The following is a 15,673-nucleotide window of genomic DNA, read 5'->3' as shown; positions in this document are numbered from 1 at the left end:
ACCTTCGAATGCGATCTTACGGCCAATGAATATTATAAATACGAAATGGCAAGTCCCATTTGATTCGAAGGGAAGAAGTTTTTAATACCACCGACCCCTCTGTACAGTTTCCACCCCACACCTCAATTTAATATGCTCCTAAACGTTGTTGCACAACTTTTGGCCTATTGTTAACCGAACTGTATGTGCCCCTACGCATCTTCACAAAGCTCACAATAAAATGTTAAATAGCGTATCATAGCACAAAGTTTTCTGCTAACGAGTATAAATCATGCTATTGTCGACAAATTTTTGGGCGTCCCTACCTTAATAACTTGTTATTGGTCTAATTAGGATTAATGGAGCGTACTAATGTTTTTTTAAATTTCGTCTCTAATGTAAAGTTAATTAGAGCTTTGCCATGTAAGTTTTTCATGTTCATTTATAAGGTGCAGTTTGTGCCTTCTTATTTCTGCACATGTAAGTTTCAAAGTAAGACAATTTAAGATTTCAAAAATAATAACGAATAAGGAAAGAAGGTCATATTTGTGTTGTCTTTTGCTATGGTTTTTATGACTCAATATCTGTAGGTATACTAAGAGTGGTGGGATTGACAAAATGAAAGTTATAAAATTTTCTTGACACATTTATTTTTATAAAAAATGCGTTTCTCTATACGGTTTCTCCCCCTTCGTAAGCTGATAGAAAATTCCTTAACATACATCCTATATTAATAACATTCAAGCTTTCACATAAATGCTTAACATTTTCCGCATTAAACAATTTTCCAAAAATGGGTATTCACATTTGAGACAAATTAAAGGGTCCCAAAACGTGAGGTCAAATCGTAACTAACGATAAAATCATAAATCAAAATAATACAATTTTGTTTTAGGCTGTGTTCGGCTTTAGTTGTTTTCACTAATTAACAGAACAGTTTTTTTATGATGTCTTTAATAAATTGTTCAAGTCAATACATGTTGCGATACGTTTTAGTGAATATTCCAAGATTAAAAAGATACAGATAGCAGTTCGTACTTTTTAGCCAGATTTTAAGAAATGCCATCTTATTTTATGTCACACAACGGCAGACGATATTCAATGTAATGTCAAGCAAATAACACAGCCTTTCTGGGGTATTTGTTAACAAGTGTGTAGTGGTGTTTTGATAGTCCAGTAATTTAGTGTGAGAATCAATTTTAAAATTTTTCGCTTTATTATTTTTATTGAATTAAAAAAGCGTAAAACTTTGAAGCTATCTTGGAAGTGTGAGACTAGGATCTATTTATTTTGTGATTAAGTATGTCATTTAAGTACATAACTAAGTATGACTTTAAGCCCTAGTAAATGGTGGCACTTCGATTCGTACTTAAGTAGTATCAAATTCATAAAGTGTAGTTATTGTGTAAATATCATTTGTACATATGAAATACAAGCGACGTATACAAAAATATAAACGTGTGTTGCAATAAATATGAATATGCAAGTATCTAAAGTTTTATATAACGGTATAAAATTGTTATATAATAATTATATTTATTCATATGGGAAATATCAAGGACACAATACTACGAGAACATTTAAATATAAAATTAAATAGTACACTTAACCTATGGGTAGCTTAGTATAAGCAAACATTTTCTTCGTAACCGGCAACTTATCTTCGTAATAAAATATAAAACTATCAATAGTGTATAATAATGTTAAATGACTTTAACGAATCTTCCTTAAATTATGAGAAATGCTTCGATTTTCTAAAAATAACTATCCTAATGCATGATACTAAAAACTTAAGGGAACATAAAGTATGGTATTTACAAATGTGTTATATACAAGCCTTATATCTAAAACGTGAGTTACGTCAAACCAAACAACTATGCATTTTAGGCAATTGAAATGCTAAACACTAAACGATAAATTATGCATTCCAAGTAAATATCGGGACTAATGCAGCCTAATAGAATTTCAATACATAGTAATGTACCTACTGATGACGTAGGTACTTGAGGAAATTTAGGTGGAAAGGGAAATAAACTAAGTTAAAATCATCACAGAGATAGTAAATAATCTAAGGAACTATACGATCGAGGTATCGATACAAATAACATAAAAGTAACTGTGATAGAGGTCATGGAAGAAAACATAGAGCATATGATTAAAATCAACGGTGATCATCAACAAAGTGAAATGGGTGATCAATAATGTGATATTTATAAAGTGATGTTAATAACTTAGCAACTTGTGACGTGAGCGTAGCTTTATTTTACATAGTTTATATACACTAGCCTATACTATACCCTCATTAAGAAGTAAATACACTAGAAGGCACATCCTGTACCTCAGAAGCAGCGTTTGCGTAGAAACTAAACGGATAGATATGGATACGATAATGATAAATACATATAAAAACTGCAGCAGCAGTTCATATAGATTGTCAATTTTATCACCTGCATTTTGGAAGAACTCTAAAAATATCATCGAAAGAAAGTGAACGCTATATTTTTAATTTCTATGAAATTTTTTAGCTCATAGATCCTTGTTCCAGAGAATAATACAAATATAACAGGTGATAAAATTATCAACTTAAATAAAGTAGGTCTAGAAGATAGAAATATTGATTATGTGTGTAGACGTGAATAAAGTGTAAATTCTCTTTTGGCAGTTTCGAATACTGGCTGGTCGCGCTCATCACAAATACACAAGCTTTTATACTCGTAAGACTTCAGTTACATCCGATTATACATAATACATCATACGTTTTCGAGGTTCCAAAGCCGTGGATCCACTGTGCAAGAAATGTGTGTTCATTTATTCAGAAAAAATACCGATGAGAATATATTTCTGATTGCTGTTCTCAGAAGTGTCCCATTTATGCTACGATAAGCAAGGTTGTAGGTATTTTGAAAATTAATAAGGAACATTAAAATATAAACGATAATTTCTAATCTGTAAAACTTTGGATGGAATTAGCAGACCATGACGTCATATGACACGCGTCTTTACTAACTACCATGAGATGTTGCGTGCTGTTTGATCATGTCAATTGATGTCACGAGATTCCAAATATCCATTCCATCACGAAGTGCCTAGGCTAGAGAATTTTGGAATTAATATTCCCTATTCGCAAAACTAAATGTTCCTTGCTAGTGGACACACGGTTCAACAAAAGAGTGGCCTCATCTCTATGATTAGTTTATACGGCCGAGTTCTTGCCTATGATTGGTCCCCCACTCGTGGCGTACACGCGTCGTCCGTCGAATTCAACTGACGAGTTCCTTTTTATGGCATCGTCTGATGTGTCCTTTAGTGGCTCCTTCTCATCTCTGCAGAAATACATCTTGTTAATGGCCTTATTAGGTAATTGGGAAGCGGTATTTACAGCTTGATTACAGCTAAATATTACAAATCCACCTTTTCACCTGCAAATAGGGTACAATTGTACGGTGTCCTTTATCTACAAGCTTTACTTTGTTCTATACATATCATGTACCTGCCAAAAGACAATGATTTAACCTTCGGAAACGATTCAAGATTGTAGAGTTCCAAATTATGTGCAAAATAGTTGATGTACGCAACTTTATGGAAAAGTATTTTTTATCGAATGTTGCGTTGTCTTGAGGCACCAGTCTTTAACAGTGGCGATCAAATCCTAGATTGACCTACTTCTTGAACTTCAATTGGTGGTTCAGTTTTGAATTAGTGGAATGATTAGGTTATAATTTCGTTTAATGATTACCGACAGCTTACTTAGGAAAATCTTGAATTTAAACCGAATGTTAAAATTCCTATGTAATAGGTAAAATTAGGATTTCATTACCACTGTTCACAACATAATTTATTACACAATATCTACTTAACCAAAAGTAAAACAAAAAGTACATTTATTATTAAACACTCGAAAACAAAGTTAAAAGCGAAAAATGTTGCAAATATTTAAATTGAGTTCACAGCGCAATTCCATCAAGCGAACAAATAAAGGAATAACTTAGTTAACGCTACTCTTTCTTTTATTCAGCATTCCCTTATTTGCTCACTCAGTGAAACTAGTCACACAGAAGCAGTTAAAACAAACAATGCTTAAAGTGAATGCTGCAAACGAAAATATGTACACTAGGAAAGGTAATGTAAAAATATCTTACACTGGCGTGGTCGGAACATAGCTATATGTGACCGATGAAAGGCAGCGTGGGGAAGAGATAATAATATTGTTAGTGGTGGTTGTGCTATGAATAATTTGATGAATTAAATTACAGTGACCCAACTCCATGAAAACAGTTCAAACGAAAACACACAGGAAAAAATAAATACAAACACAAATAGATACCGAAAAAATACCGTCAGGTAGAAAATTCTAATAAAATATACGGTGATTTATGCCGTAAGAGATGTTCCAGGCGAACAGAACTTGATCAAGAGTGTAATCGTATTACAATCCAAATCAGAACGAGGCGCGTACGCTTGAATTCTTTTTCGCTGAGAATTCTGAGTTTGTACTTTCATTTACAAAAGGGAAGCTTACATTGACTTTCACACTTCTAACTACGTGTTCTCAAAGCACGTTGTCTATCTGCATGTACACGAGGCGAACGCTAAGCATATTTACATCATCCCCAGCGGATTCAAAGAGTACTTATGGTCTTTCGGTGGGGCCAAACGGATGCTGTATGCACAAAGCATGCGGGCAGTCTAGTGTGGTGCCTTACGTCGGGGTCGGCACGAGCTTGACGGGTGGCGGCAGGGGCGCGGGGGACGGAGGCGCTCGCGGCTTCGTGCTGCAATAAGGGAGCGGGAAGCGCCAACCGTACAGACTAGCGGGCAGAAACATCTCTCATCGACACTAACACTTATAAACAGGACAACAAAAACGGGAAGACACGGGTGGGAACAGAAATTGATCATTGTTATGATGTCGATGATGTGCTTAAATGTGGTATTAAAATGACATTTATGTTAAAATAGATAAGTTTCAAATTACCTTCCCAATTTGGCTTCGTCGTCTTCGTGCTTCTTGGCACGTTTGCCACAGATAGTGGCAATGACTCCCTGGCGCTTGAAGCAGAAGAGGATAAGATCTACAATGACTAGGCAGATGAAAACACCGGCCAAAGCCACTCCGATGATGGCGCCACTGGACAGGAGTTGAGGCGGAGCAAATCCAGAGCTTTTCACACCTGTAGACATAGATCTTATTGTAAAAACAGTTATTCAAAACTTTTAGAACATAAGAGCAGCGGAAACAGCGAACTAATCTTTCAAATGCTCTAAGTAACTAATGTTACCAAAGATGTAGTTTCTACTGCTCTTAATACTGTTAGTTTTATGCATCATGTCACAGAAGCTGAAGATGTTAGATGACATGACAGTGATTGTAACAAATGCAGATTCAGCACTTGTGCGTGTCGGAAAGTGGATTTAGAAGAATTATCAGAACCTTCATAAGCAACAGTTAAACATTCATTACAATCTTCTGGGTGACTATAGGGAGTGCTTTCAATTCGATAAACGTGCACCCAATCACCAATAATACAATTGCTAGGTATAGCTAAGATAGAACAACAATTTAAGGATAAATAGTTTCAGATAGAAAGCTCTCCGCTAGAAATGAAATGGGGTTTGAATGAAAATGAAGAATTATGGAAATGAAAGACATGAATGATGCATAAACAATAACATTAGAATCAGTAATAATGATATAAAAAGAAAAGTTGTCAAGATGCAAACATTCCAAATAACTTTATCGAAACAAAAAATAATAATGTTCAAACCCCATGACAAAATTCGAAACTATTCAAGCGGTATGGGGATCTAGAGGTACAAAATAGTATTTCACAACATCAAGGGTGCTACACTGATGGAATATCTATAAACCATCACCTTATCCTAATATTCCTAGTTTAGGATTGTAACTTATAAATAAAATTATAGATTGTTTCTTGAAATGATAGCAATATGCGTAGGTTGCCGACAACGAACCAAAGAAAAGTCAAAATCGCGAAAGCTGTCAAAGAGACCAAGCCTTAAAACATGCCATATCATTCAAGCATGTGAACGGTAGTGACTAATCTAAAATTTTAGAGGCAGTAATAACATATAATTACTGGACACTCTTTTTGATATAGTCACTCAAAGAATGAATCAGTTAATTTCGTACCCAAAGTGGTGGTGGTGGTTTTTACTTTGCACTTTACAATGAAATAGGAAAGGCAAATTCCGAGGTAATTTATCTGAAGTCGTTTTAAAATAAAACGAAGGGCGAAAAGTACTTACAGCTATCGCAATTTCTATAACATGTATTTCAATTGTTCGTTGCCGTTACATAGCAAATACATTTCAAAATAATGTCATTTAAAGAAACAATTCAGGTGCTACTTAAAAATCTTATATAAAAATTTAAATAAATGAGATACTGCGAATAATGCAGTGATTTATTTAATTAGATACTAATATTTATTGTTATAATCCTTAACCTATAAATAATTGGGCTCTTTATCATGCTTGGAATAAAATAAATATGGGAACATCTAGGTAACAAAAACTAATAGAAAAATTCTAGAGTCATCTAATATGACGGGTCTATAGAATAACGTTGTAAAATATATATTTTACCTCAATCGTAGTTAGTTTACTTATAGACCATGCTAGAGGGATAGTGAATATACCATTATTTTGAAGGGTGTACACATAAGATCATGCAGCGCATAGGTAATTAGTACATTCCAAAGGAAACTATATAGCGAGTTCATTAATGGATGTAGAATATTATTAATATAAAATATATTTACCCAAATCTCAGTCAGGGCGACACAAACACACTTTCGAGCAACATTAATAGGGATAATGGATTGGTCTCTTGATAAGCATCTTGACAGCTTTCTTTTTAGGAATTTTCAGTTAATAATTAATTTAGTACATCAGGCAGAGGTTTCTTAAACCAATATATCATTCAATTTAGGGTTCAAGAGGAAACACTGATTGGAAAAATGGACAAAATATTCTTTTCCAAATAATTAACCAATTTCTGGTATTCCTGAAAGTTATACTTCATCCATTTTCGTTATAAATATACAGACATGTTTTTAAAACATTTATTACTTTTCACATTGGTCAATTTCATCTCGTCTTAAAACAGATCACAATTGAATTCAGTTGACATAGAATTCTTTACTAATTAACTCTTACATTAGCCCGCATCTTACAACAAATCGTATTTCTCTTGCCTTCTTACAGGTACATTTCTTTATCTGGACGACTTTCTCTCCTTGAGACAATATCCTAATTCATTATTCTATATCAAAAGGACAAAATAGTCATCAAAAAGTCTTACACAAGTTTTCAAAACTTTTATACAATTCACTAAGAATGTCAAAGTCATGTCGCATGCCATAATTTTTGGCATAATTTTATTAACACTAGATTATGACTTTATACTTTGGCAGTGTTAATTTATTAGCCGATAATCTAACTACAATGTGTTTACGTAACGTTTCATAAATTATCATTATTTCTTTTAACTTAAATTATAATCTTGATTCCTAAATTCAAATTAACATGAGATTCTTAAAATTCATATAATACCTATTTATTTTTAAGTTATCATAATATGTAATTAGGCGTATATTTATTTGACACAAATCGTTTAGAAACCATTTTATAATATTTTTAGACCACAACTTATAATAATGTATTTACATCAACAAATATTTATCACAACGAGTATTTTTTCTAAATAACAACAGTCATCTTTAGATTTGTGAAAGTTTCTGTTTCTAATTAACTCTGTTGCTTAGATGAAGATTGTAATAAATATGGCAATTAATATATCCATTTTAGTGTGAGCCCATTTGAAATTGCGTGTACTTCCATTTGGGTTACCTAGAAAACATTTATTAGATAAATACACAGAATACTTAAATTACAATAAAAATAATATTATTATGTAATTTGAAAGAAAATCAAAGAAATCATTTATAATAGACTTACCACTGGTAATAAATTAACACTAACAAAATATAAGCCCGAAATTTCGAAATTAAAATGCCAAAACATACCTAAATCTTAACATAAAATTAAATCATAATAATAACGATGAATCATGCCAGGTGTAGTAATAAATAAAATTTGAACACAGTATTACTATGTAATTTGCACATTGTTCAGAATTATTTGTTACTCTACAAAATATCAGTCGGTTTTTTTAACTAACGGCAAGAATGTAAAATTAATGAAAATGTTTAAAAGACAAACAGTGTTAATAATACAAAAATCAAATACATGTGGAGTATTGGTTCGTGTCGTAATATGGTGTGACTTAAAACTAAAATTGTACTTATCAAATTAAAGACAGTAATATAAATCAATCACTGGTGAAAAGTTGAACTTAAAAATAAAATAAATTTTACAAAGCTCGTAAAAAATACTGCAAGCGCTACAAAAGTTTGCACAAATCACAAAACAAAACAGAATGCGAATAATATGAGGGGGCTGACGAAATGGGTGATTCTGGTAGATCCTGATACTGGAGTCAGTGGGTTGGGGGCAGTGTAAACGTCGTAGAAGCCGGCTCTAAGCGGCACTTCGTTACTCTCTTGGTTGTACTCACCGAGGGCAGTCTGCACGTACAGTTGGGCAGGGATGGAGTAGCCCAGGATGTTGTGAGCCCGCAGCTCCATTCGGTATTTAGTGTCGGGCTGGAGGCCGCGCAGTTCGTAGCTGATCATCTCGAATGATTTCAGCTCTTCCTTATGGCATTGATCGTCTGACGCGACCTTCCATTCGCCGACTACTTTGATAACCTGCACAGGAAAATATTTCTTGTAATTTCATTTCACTTCTCACTCATTTTTATAGAGCTTAAATAAAAAAATATACGTCTAGTTCGTTCATTCATTTCGTTCTATTCATCGATATCAATAATTATTCAAGTGATTTCATGAATAAATCTTAGAAACGCTCGAATCTAAATCTAAAAATGGAAGCCAAGACTTACCGGGCAATAAGTTATTTCATACAGGTCAATGGGTTCCCCGTTGTGAGCGGGAATTTTCCATTTTAGCTCAAATCTGTCTGCGTATTTGCCATGTAGAAGCGATTCGGAGCTTATCGCTTCTCTCCACTTCGGCTGTTCTGGGGCCGACCTTGAAATAAATGATTCCATTAGATTTTATGCGATTCACGGTAATAGAAATCCAAACGTTTAGCAAACTAAACAGATTTCGGATTATGCGAAATTGGTATTACTACCATTAGGTTGATTTCCTTTTTGAATTACGTTATTGGAATGTGATGTCATGAATGCTTTTATAAGACTGTTCGTTATAAATAAGTAAAAGTTTTCTCAAAGTCGTTAGTGCTCCTTAAATTTGACGTGAACCAATTACTTTGCCAACAATAGGCGATCTCAATTCATTTTTGATTATTACCTCCTCGGCATGATGACAGTAATCGGGGCACCCCAAGAGCCGACTCCGACCTGGTTGACGGCAGCGAACCTAAAGTCGTAAGTGAACATTGGCTGGAGGTTCTCCACAATGTACGGAGAGTTGACGGACCAAGTTCTGTTCATGGCCAGATTCCAGTCGAAATTGTTGTTCTCTTTGTACTGGGTGGTGAAAGCCAGAATTGGGGGACCCATGTCCTCAGCGGGGCCTACAATGCCGAAGGATACAGATGTTGCTGTGATCGTTTCTTGTCGTGCCTGTGAAGATAATATTGAAAAATATATTTATTCTAAGAAGATGACGTTCATAACTTTCGGGAACGCAATAAATTGATATTGAATATCTTTATTACGAGTATGAGAAAATCAATCGTTAGAATTATTTACTAAGAAAGTTTGCCATTAATATTTTACCTGCACGACAGGACCTGGAGGGAAAGCCTCCCTCAACTGAGTGATGTGCTCAGCTTCACCAAGACTGTTGGTAGCGATACATTTATAGTTTCCATACAGTTGACGATCGGTAGGAATAACTGTGACGTAGCTGATGGGACCAGAACCAAATATTTTCACTTGAGGAGACTCAACCAGATCGTATTCTTGGAACCTGAAAGTTGGGACAACGGTATTATTAAAAAGTTTGTATAATTATTATTTTTTTAATTAATAAATTAACAAAAGAATAACTACCTCCATTTAATTGTGGCGTTAGGAATACTCTCAGCAATGCAAGTAATATTCACAGGTTGACCATTCCAACTCCAGATTGGCACCTTAGGCATGCTTTCGAAGGAAGGTTTGAATTGAACAGTCAAATGGCCATTCTTTCTTGCTTCACCACCTGAAATGTTATTAGAGTTATATTATATCTTTTCAATAGCTTTAACAGCTATATCTAGTTTTATGTAGTTTGATAACTACTTACCATCGTTTTCAGCAATACATTCGTATAAGCCATCGTCTGTTCTGTTAAGGTTGGAAATAGTAATAACAGCACTGGATTGCATCTGGTCTCCAGTTTGGCGATCAGTGGTCTCAACGGTGATCCTAAAAGATTAAAAAAAAACATCATGATCACCATGATCTTTTTAGGTTACGGGTTAATAACTAACATATTTTGTTTCAATGACCGTAACAATATCTCATTGAATTTTTAACTTACCTATTGTTGTCATTAGGTCCATTTGTAAACGGTTCAGCATTGCTCAGTTTCCTGAAACTCATACGCGGTGCAGGCCTTCCAGTAGCCCTGCATTCCAATCTGCCTTCACCCCTCTCAGGTGCTGTGATATTAAAGAGTTCGAATATCTTTGGTTTGACTAGAACTTCCACTTCGATCTCAGTCTCATTCTGGCCTGCTTGATTGACAGCATTGCAAATGTATTTGCCGTAATCTCCAGCTTCAACTCGGTCAAATGTAAGCAAACCAGTGATCTCATTAACGCTGAATCTCGAGGTGGTAGCCAAATTCTGTGAAGATGGGGATATTTAGATTTTGAACAGACACGAGGTAAGTAGTTCAATTAGTAAGCAATAACGATAATTGTATTGTGTATACCTCGCGCGTAGCAGCCTTGATCCATGTGTAAGTTGGTGGGGGCTTGCCTTTGGCTTTGCAAGTAATAGCAGCTGACTCTCCTTCTTTTATTTCTACCCTAGTTTCACGTTCTTCCATTTCTGGAGCAGTATAGACCTTAAAGAAATTACAAATTAGTTATTGAGTTGATTATGAATACGATTAAAGGAATATCTGTGTAAGTTTATTGAATATCTAACCTCCAATTTAATGTTTCTTTCAGCCAACTCTCCAGTGGGAATTACGACTGCCCGACAAGTGTACGTGCCATCGTCACTCTCCTGAACGTTCTTGATCATCAATCCATTTGCGTGAATGACATACCTTTCGCCAGTTGTAATCTAAAAAACAATTTACATTTAGCACTAATGTTAACGGAAATAAGACTGTTATTTTGGCGTAAATCTAATTCACTTACAGAATTTCCTTCCTTGAACCAATCTACTGATGGCGCGGGTTTGGCAGTCACTTCGCACATAACTTTGAAGTCCTTTCCTTTCGTCGCGTATTGGTTTTCGTTGGCGTTTGTCCATGTAATGGCAACTGAAACAAAGATAAACAACTTGAAATATTGAGATAGACCTTTGACATGCTTTTTCAATCTAGGTGAGCATCCAATATACTCAGTTGAACCACGTTTAACTTACAGTAACAGTAGTAATAAATTCAATTGAAAAATTCAAGGTAGTGTTTTCTCGCCAACTATAAATATGTCAGTCTCCATAAAATACGGTATAAAATGTGAGACCTGCAAGTATCACTTTACGGATATTAGAAAGGATTACTTACCAAACGTTTCCAAAACGACGCTAGCGCTCATGGGAATATTAGTGTACGCCGCTTCACAAGTATAGTTCCCAGCCATGGCTTGGGTAATGGAGGAAATATACAGCAGCTGGGACTGCTTCGTCGGTAGCAGTTCAGTGTAGATCTCTGGTCGCGTGCCAGATCTGTGAGGAGAAGGGAACATTGAAACTACTCTTATACTCTAAAACTTGTAGTCCTAAATATTTAGGAGCTTCTTAATTGTGCAGTTTTAAGATGCCATCGTGGCTTGAAAAACTAACAATATTGATAGAGCCATCGATAGTATCGATACTATCATAGCCATAATATTAAATTAGAAAAACTACCGACGATAGGTTAAACTAGCATTGCAGACAAACCTCAGTGGTCTATGCCAATGCAATAAAATGTATTAACTATTTATTGTCTACAAACTTTTATTGTAAAATGATAAAAGAAGAAAAAAAACTATCGATAGTATTATACAGGTTGTCCCAAAAAGTAGTGTCAAGCTGAAGCCCAGAGGTCACTAGGGCTATCCGAATCACCCCCATGTATGTTCCGCGATTTTTGATAGTTTGGCCCTAGTGATGCTCTACCTCTTGGCTTCGGCTTGACACAGATTTTTGGGCCACCCTGTATACTGTTGATAGATTTGCAAAACTACTTGTCAGTTTTGTATGATATCAAGTCTACTTATTCAGCAGTGAAAACCCTCGCTACTCACGTGGCATCGTTGATGACGAGTCCTTTAGGGTCCTTCCACTGAGGCTGCGTCACGAGCGAGGGATCAGGCGCGTCGGCCTGGCAGGTCAGCACCACAGACTTGCCCACTGCCACGGTCTGGTGTGTCTGCATTGGGAATATCCTGAGGGTCTGCGCTGAGCATCCTGGGAAAAGAAAATTCATAATAAGTAAAATCCTTGATTCATTCAATATCAAAATAGATTACATGGACGACTGCACATCGAAATAAATACAGTGTCATGTCATCTTATGTTGTTGTAATATACATTATTCTTGAGCTAAAATGTGATAGTTATTAAATTTTTAGCGTTTGGAGTCGCATCTCAATTATAATTTATAATTTTCAAACTAAAATGTGATGTCAATACATTATTTTAGAAACGTCGAATTAAGGCATAATATTAAGCTATCAAAATATTGAGATACTTTCTCGGTTTACTTGGTATGAATCTTGCGTAGCCGGCATAGTCTACAGTACAGCCTAACATCTAAACTAGTTTAACTAGTGAAGATCAAGTTTGTTTCAAAGGAAAGTAGTAATTATTATTAGACCCTACAACTAAATTAGTCTGAAGAAAAAAGATAGACCTAAGGATCAGACTGATAACTGCGTACAATGTAGCCATATCAGCGTAATAAACTATGGCTGTTCCCTTATAGTTACTTAAGATCTGCAAAGTCAGTCAGTAAAGCTCCAGTGCCTGCCAATGTTCACACGAGAAACAAAAGCAGGAGTAATAAGGGTGTTCCTAAGCAGAATGAGCCGCGAGCGCGACACTAGAACTGAAATCCCGCCGTAACGAGACGTGCTCCCGTGAATAGCCGCCGCCACTCGAGCCCGATGTATATCTACACTACCGAAAGATAAGGCTGCACTTGAGTTACTAAAATAAAGACAGAGAGACTTTCCGAGAAAATGACTATGTGTAAGATTAAGAAGTGTCTTGTAGAAATTAGAAAAACTTGAAATAAGCTGAGCAATATTATCTTATGTGGGAACCCCGCCAAAGACAAAACAATCTGAGGTTAAATTAGATAAATTGTAAATGGAAATACAAAAATTACTATGGAGCTAGATACCCACGGTTGGTTGGTTTACTATCATGTAAAATAAATGCATGTTTGTTAAGGAAAGTGTGCAAACTTTGCAAGCGAAATGTTGAACAATTTAGGGTAAATAAAGTTAGTCAATTAAACACTGTACTAAAACAAAAATATTGAGTACATCTGACTTTTATAAATATTTGCTTAGCGATCTAAAAACACACGCTGGTTTATTTTAAAAACATTTTAGCACATACGATGTGGAGCAGGGAGTATTTAGATAGTGAAATGTGTTGAATCCCGTACGGTTTAGCCAAATGCAATTAGCAAATGAGTCGACCACCAAGTGTGAGTAATGCCCCTAGCAAAAATACAACAGTTCTCAGATTTTACTGTTAACGAAGTAGATTTTTTCTCCACAACGAGGAAGCTCTCTCATCTGATGGAAAGCGATGATCAGGCAGAAGGTGAATGGGATTTTATTTAACTTTCAAAATACATAATTGACTCTTTAGCTGTTCTATTGCTGACTTCTATCTCTTTCTCGCTGCTGAGTAGTGAATATGGGGAATTTTAAGAAAGTAATTTTATGCAGTTTTGCAATTTGAAAGCTTTGTTACCTACTTGTTCTAACAAATTTAATACTTTAGACATCTTAAAAATGCTAGTTTCTAGGTAAATAGAAGGTTAAAAAGGTAGTTGAAGGATCTATTTCTTAAAGTATTCAGAGTTCATTGTGATCGCTCGACCTTCGACCACTTTTCAACGTCCACAGTGGGTATCATTGTCTTTCAGTCATTGTATACTACAAAAGAAAGCGTGCTGATCTATTTAGGCTATGTCTTCGTTATTAAGTAGCACGTCACGTGGCTCTGAATAAATTTCAAGAGACTTAATTAAAGAGTTGGTCGGCTTCGTTGCAGGGCTATCTTCAAAGGTCTCTCTTTGCCTTTGGTTACTTTAATAGGTTATCTACTTCTGCAGAATATCAATTGAGTATTGCAGTAGGGGACCGGACTCTACCTATTCTTATATGTATAATCCTTAAGCTAGATCTTAAAAACAGTACAAATCATTCATGATTAGGTGGCATTATTCGATTTGTAATTTGGCTTTAAAAAACTACCTATAAAAATGACGTCAACTGTGGCAGCATTTTTATGAAAATTCCAAGGGTTATACAGGATTGCCATAGCTCTATTACAGACAAAGACAAACTATTTTGAATATTATTCAAGGAATCATCAAAATAATACCTAGTATTACCAGCGGTTTGCTAAGCTAAAAATCCTACGTACTTTCGTTATTGAGGTTTAATAAGTATTTCTTATTTTTATCACAGCACAGAATTTAGGTATACACTCGCTGAAGATTATCACGAACACAGTCATTTCTACGAACAGCCTCATAAAAGTAAGATTTGGACCAACAAACAGTCGTATATTGCAATTGTTATACATACAAGAAATCCTTTATAGAGGCGCATCGAACTTTTTATACAGACGTTATCACGTCAAGCTTTACACTGCATCATCTTCTTCAATTGTAATAGATTTCCCAAATATGTAAAGCCTGATGTGCTAGATAGGCTAGTTGAGTATGCAGCCCGCGTAGTATGGACCCCTCGTAGTATTCCTGCGGCCTCGTACAATACGACGTACTCACAATAAAATGAAAAGAAATAGTCATTATCGCAATTTTTCTTTTCTTTTGATGCAAAAAAGTTTTTCATGTTATTAGTAAATCTACATTTATATCTAGGTAGCTTGAAAGAAGATGCAAATTAATGTTAGATGTCGATTGTTACAAGTTACAACTCGCTTAATAAAATGGTCTTTTTAATGGATGATCAAGGTACACAATTAGCTTTCAATTTTCAAGTATTCTTCTAGATTTGATTTTTGTTTTGACTAGAACATTTGGTCTAGCAATGAACTCATATCCTACCTAAGCCTTATGATAAGGTTGGATCTTACTTTTTGACTTTTTTGTTTCGGCTAAATACCTAGGTGCTTTTTAGGCTACTGTAAGTTAAAGTTGCCACTAATAGATAGATTAATACAAACTTTGAAGTGAATGTTTTTGTTTATTCATCACTTTTATGA

General features: G+C 35.0%; 1 protein-coding gene across 3 annotated transcripts in view; it reads right to left on the bottom strand.

The window, feature by feature from the left end:
* Positions 1 to 666: 666 nt before the first annotated feature.
* Positions 667 to 15,673, bottom strand: part of Fas2 (neural cell adhesion molecule fasciclin 2) — a 135,216-nt gene continuing 120,209 nt past the window's right edge. Inside the window, exons 2-16 of one of the 3 annotated variants that reach the window (XM_028322043.1) lie at positions 12,505 to 12,667; positions 11,781 to 11,941; positions 11,410 to 11,534; positions 11,192 to 11,332; positions 10,974 to 11,108; positions 10,578 to 10,885; positions 10,341 to 10,462; positions 10,106 to 10,256; positions 9,830 to 10,022; positions 9,399 to 9,673; positions 8,966 to 9,113; positions 8,579 to 8,771; positions 4,955 to 5,150; positions 4,683 to 4,787; positions 667 to 3,302 (exon numbers count right to left, since the gene is read on the bottom strand). In XM_028322043.1, coding sequence (XP_028177844.1) covers positions 3,173 to 3,302; positions 4,683 to 4,787; positions 4,955 to 5,150; positions 8,579 to 8,771; positions 8,966 to 9,113; positions 9,399 to 9,673; positions 9,830 to 10,022; positions 10,106 to 10,256; positions 10,341 to 10,462; positions 10,578 to 10,885; positions 10,974 to 11,108; positions 11,192 to 11,332; positions 11,410 to 11,534; positions 11,781 to 11,941; positions 12,505 to 12,667 — 2,546 coding nt within the window. In that variant the 3' untranslated portion in view covers positions 667 to 3,172. The remainder of the gene's footprint in view (positions 3,303 to 4,682; positions 4,788 to 4,954; positions 5,151 to 8,578; positions 8,772 to 8,965; positions 9,114 to 9,398; positions 9,674 to 9,829; positions 10,023 to 10,105; positions 10,257 to 10,340; positions 10,463 to 10,577; positions 10,886 to 10,973; positions 11,109 to 11,191; positions 11,333 to 11,409; positions 11,535 to 11,780; positions 11,942 to 12,504; positions 12,668 to 15,673) is intronic. The other 2 variants (XM_028322051.1, XM_028322056.1) reach the window with 2 other exon arrangements.

The sequence above is a fragment of the Ostrinia furnacalis genome, unplaced genomic scaffold (assembly GCF_004193835.3).
Source record: "Ostrinia furnacalis isolate ACB-3 unplaced genomic scaffold, ASM419383v2 OfSCF0450, whole genome shotgun sequence".
NCBI lineage: Eukaryota > Metazoa > Arthropoda > Insecta > Lepidoptera > Crambidae > Ostrinia > Ostrinia furnacalis.
The sequence above is the reverse complement of the archived record's forward strand: the minus strand, read 5'-3'. Positions and strand labels throughout refer to the sequence as shown.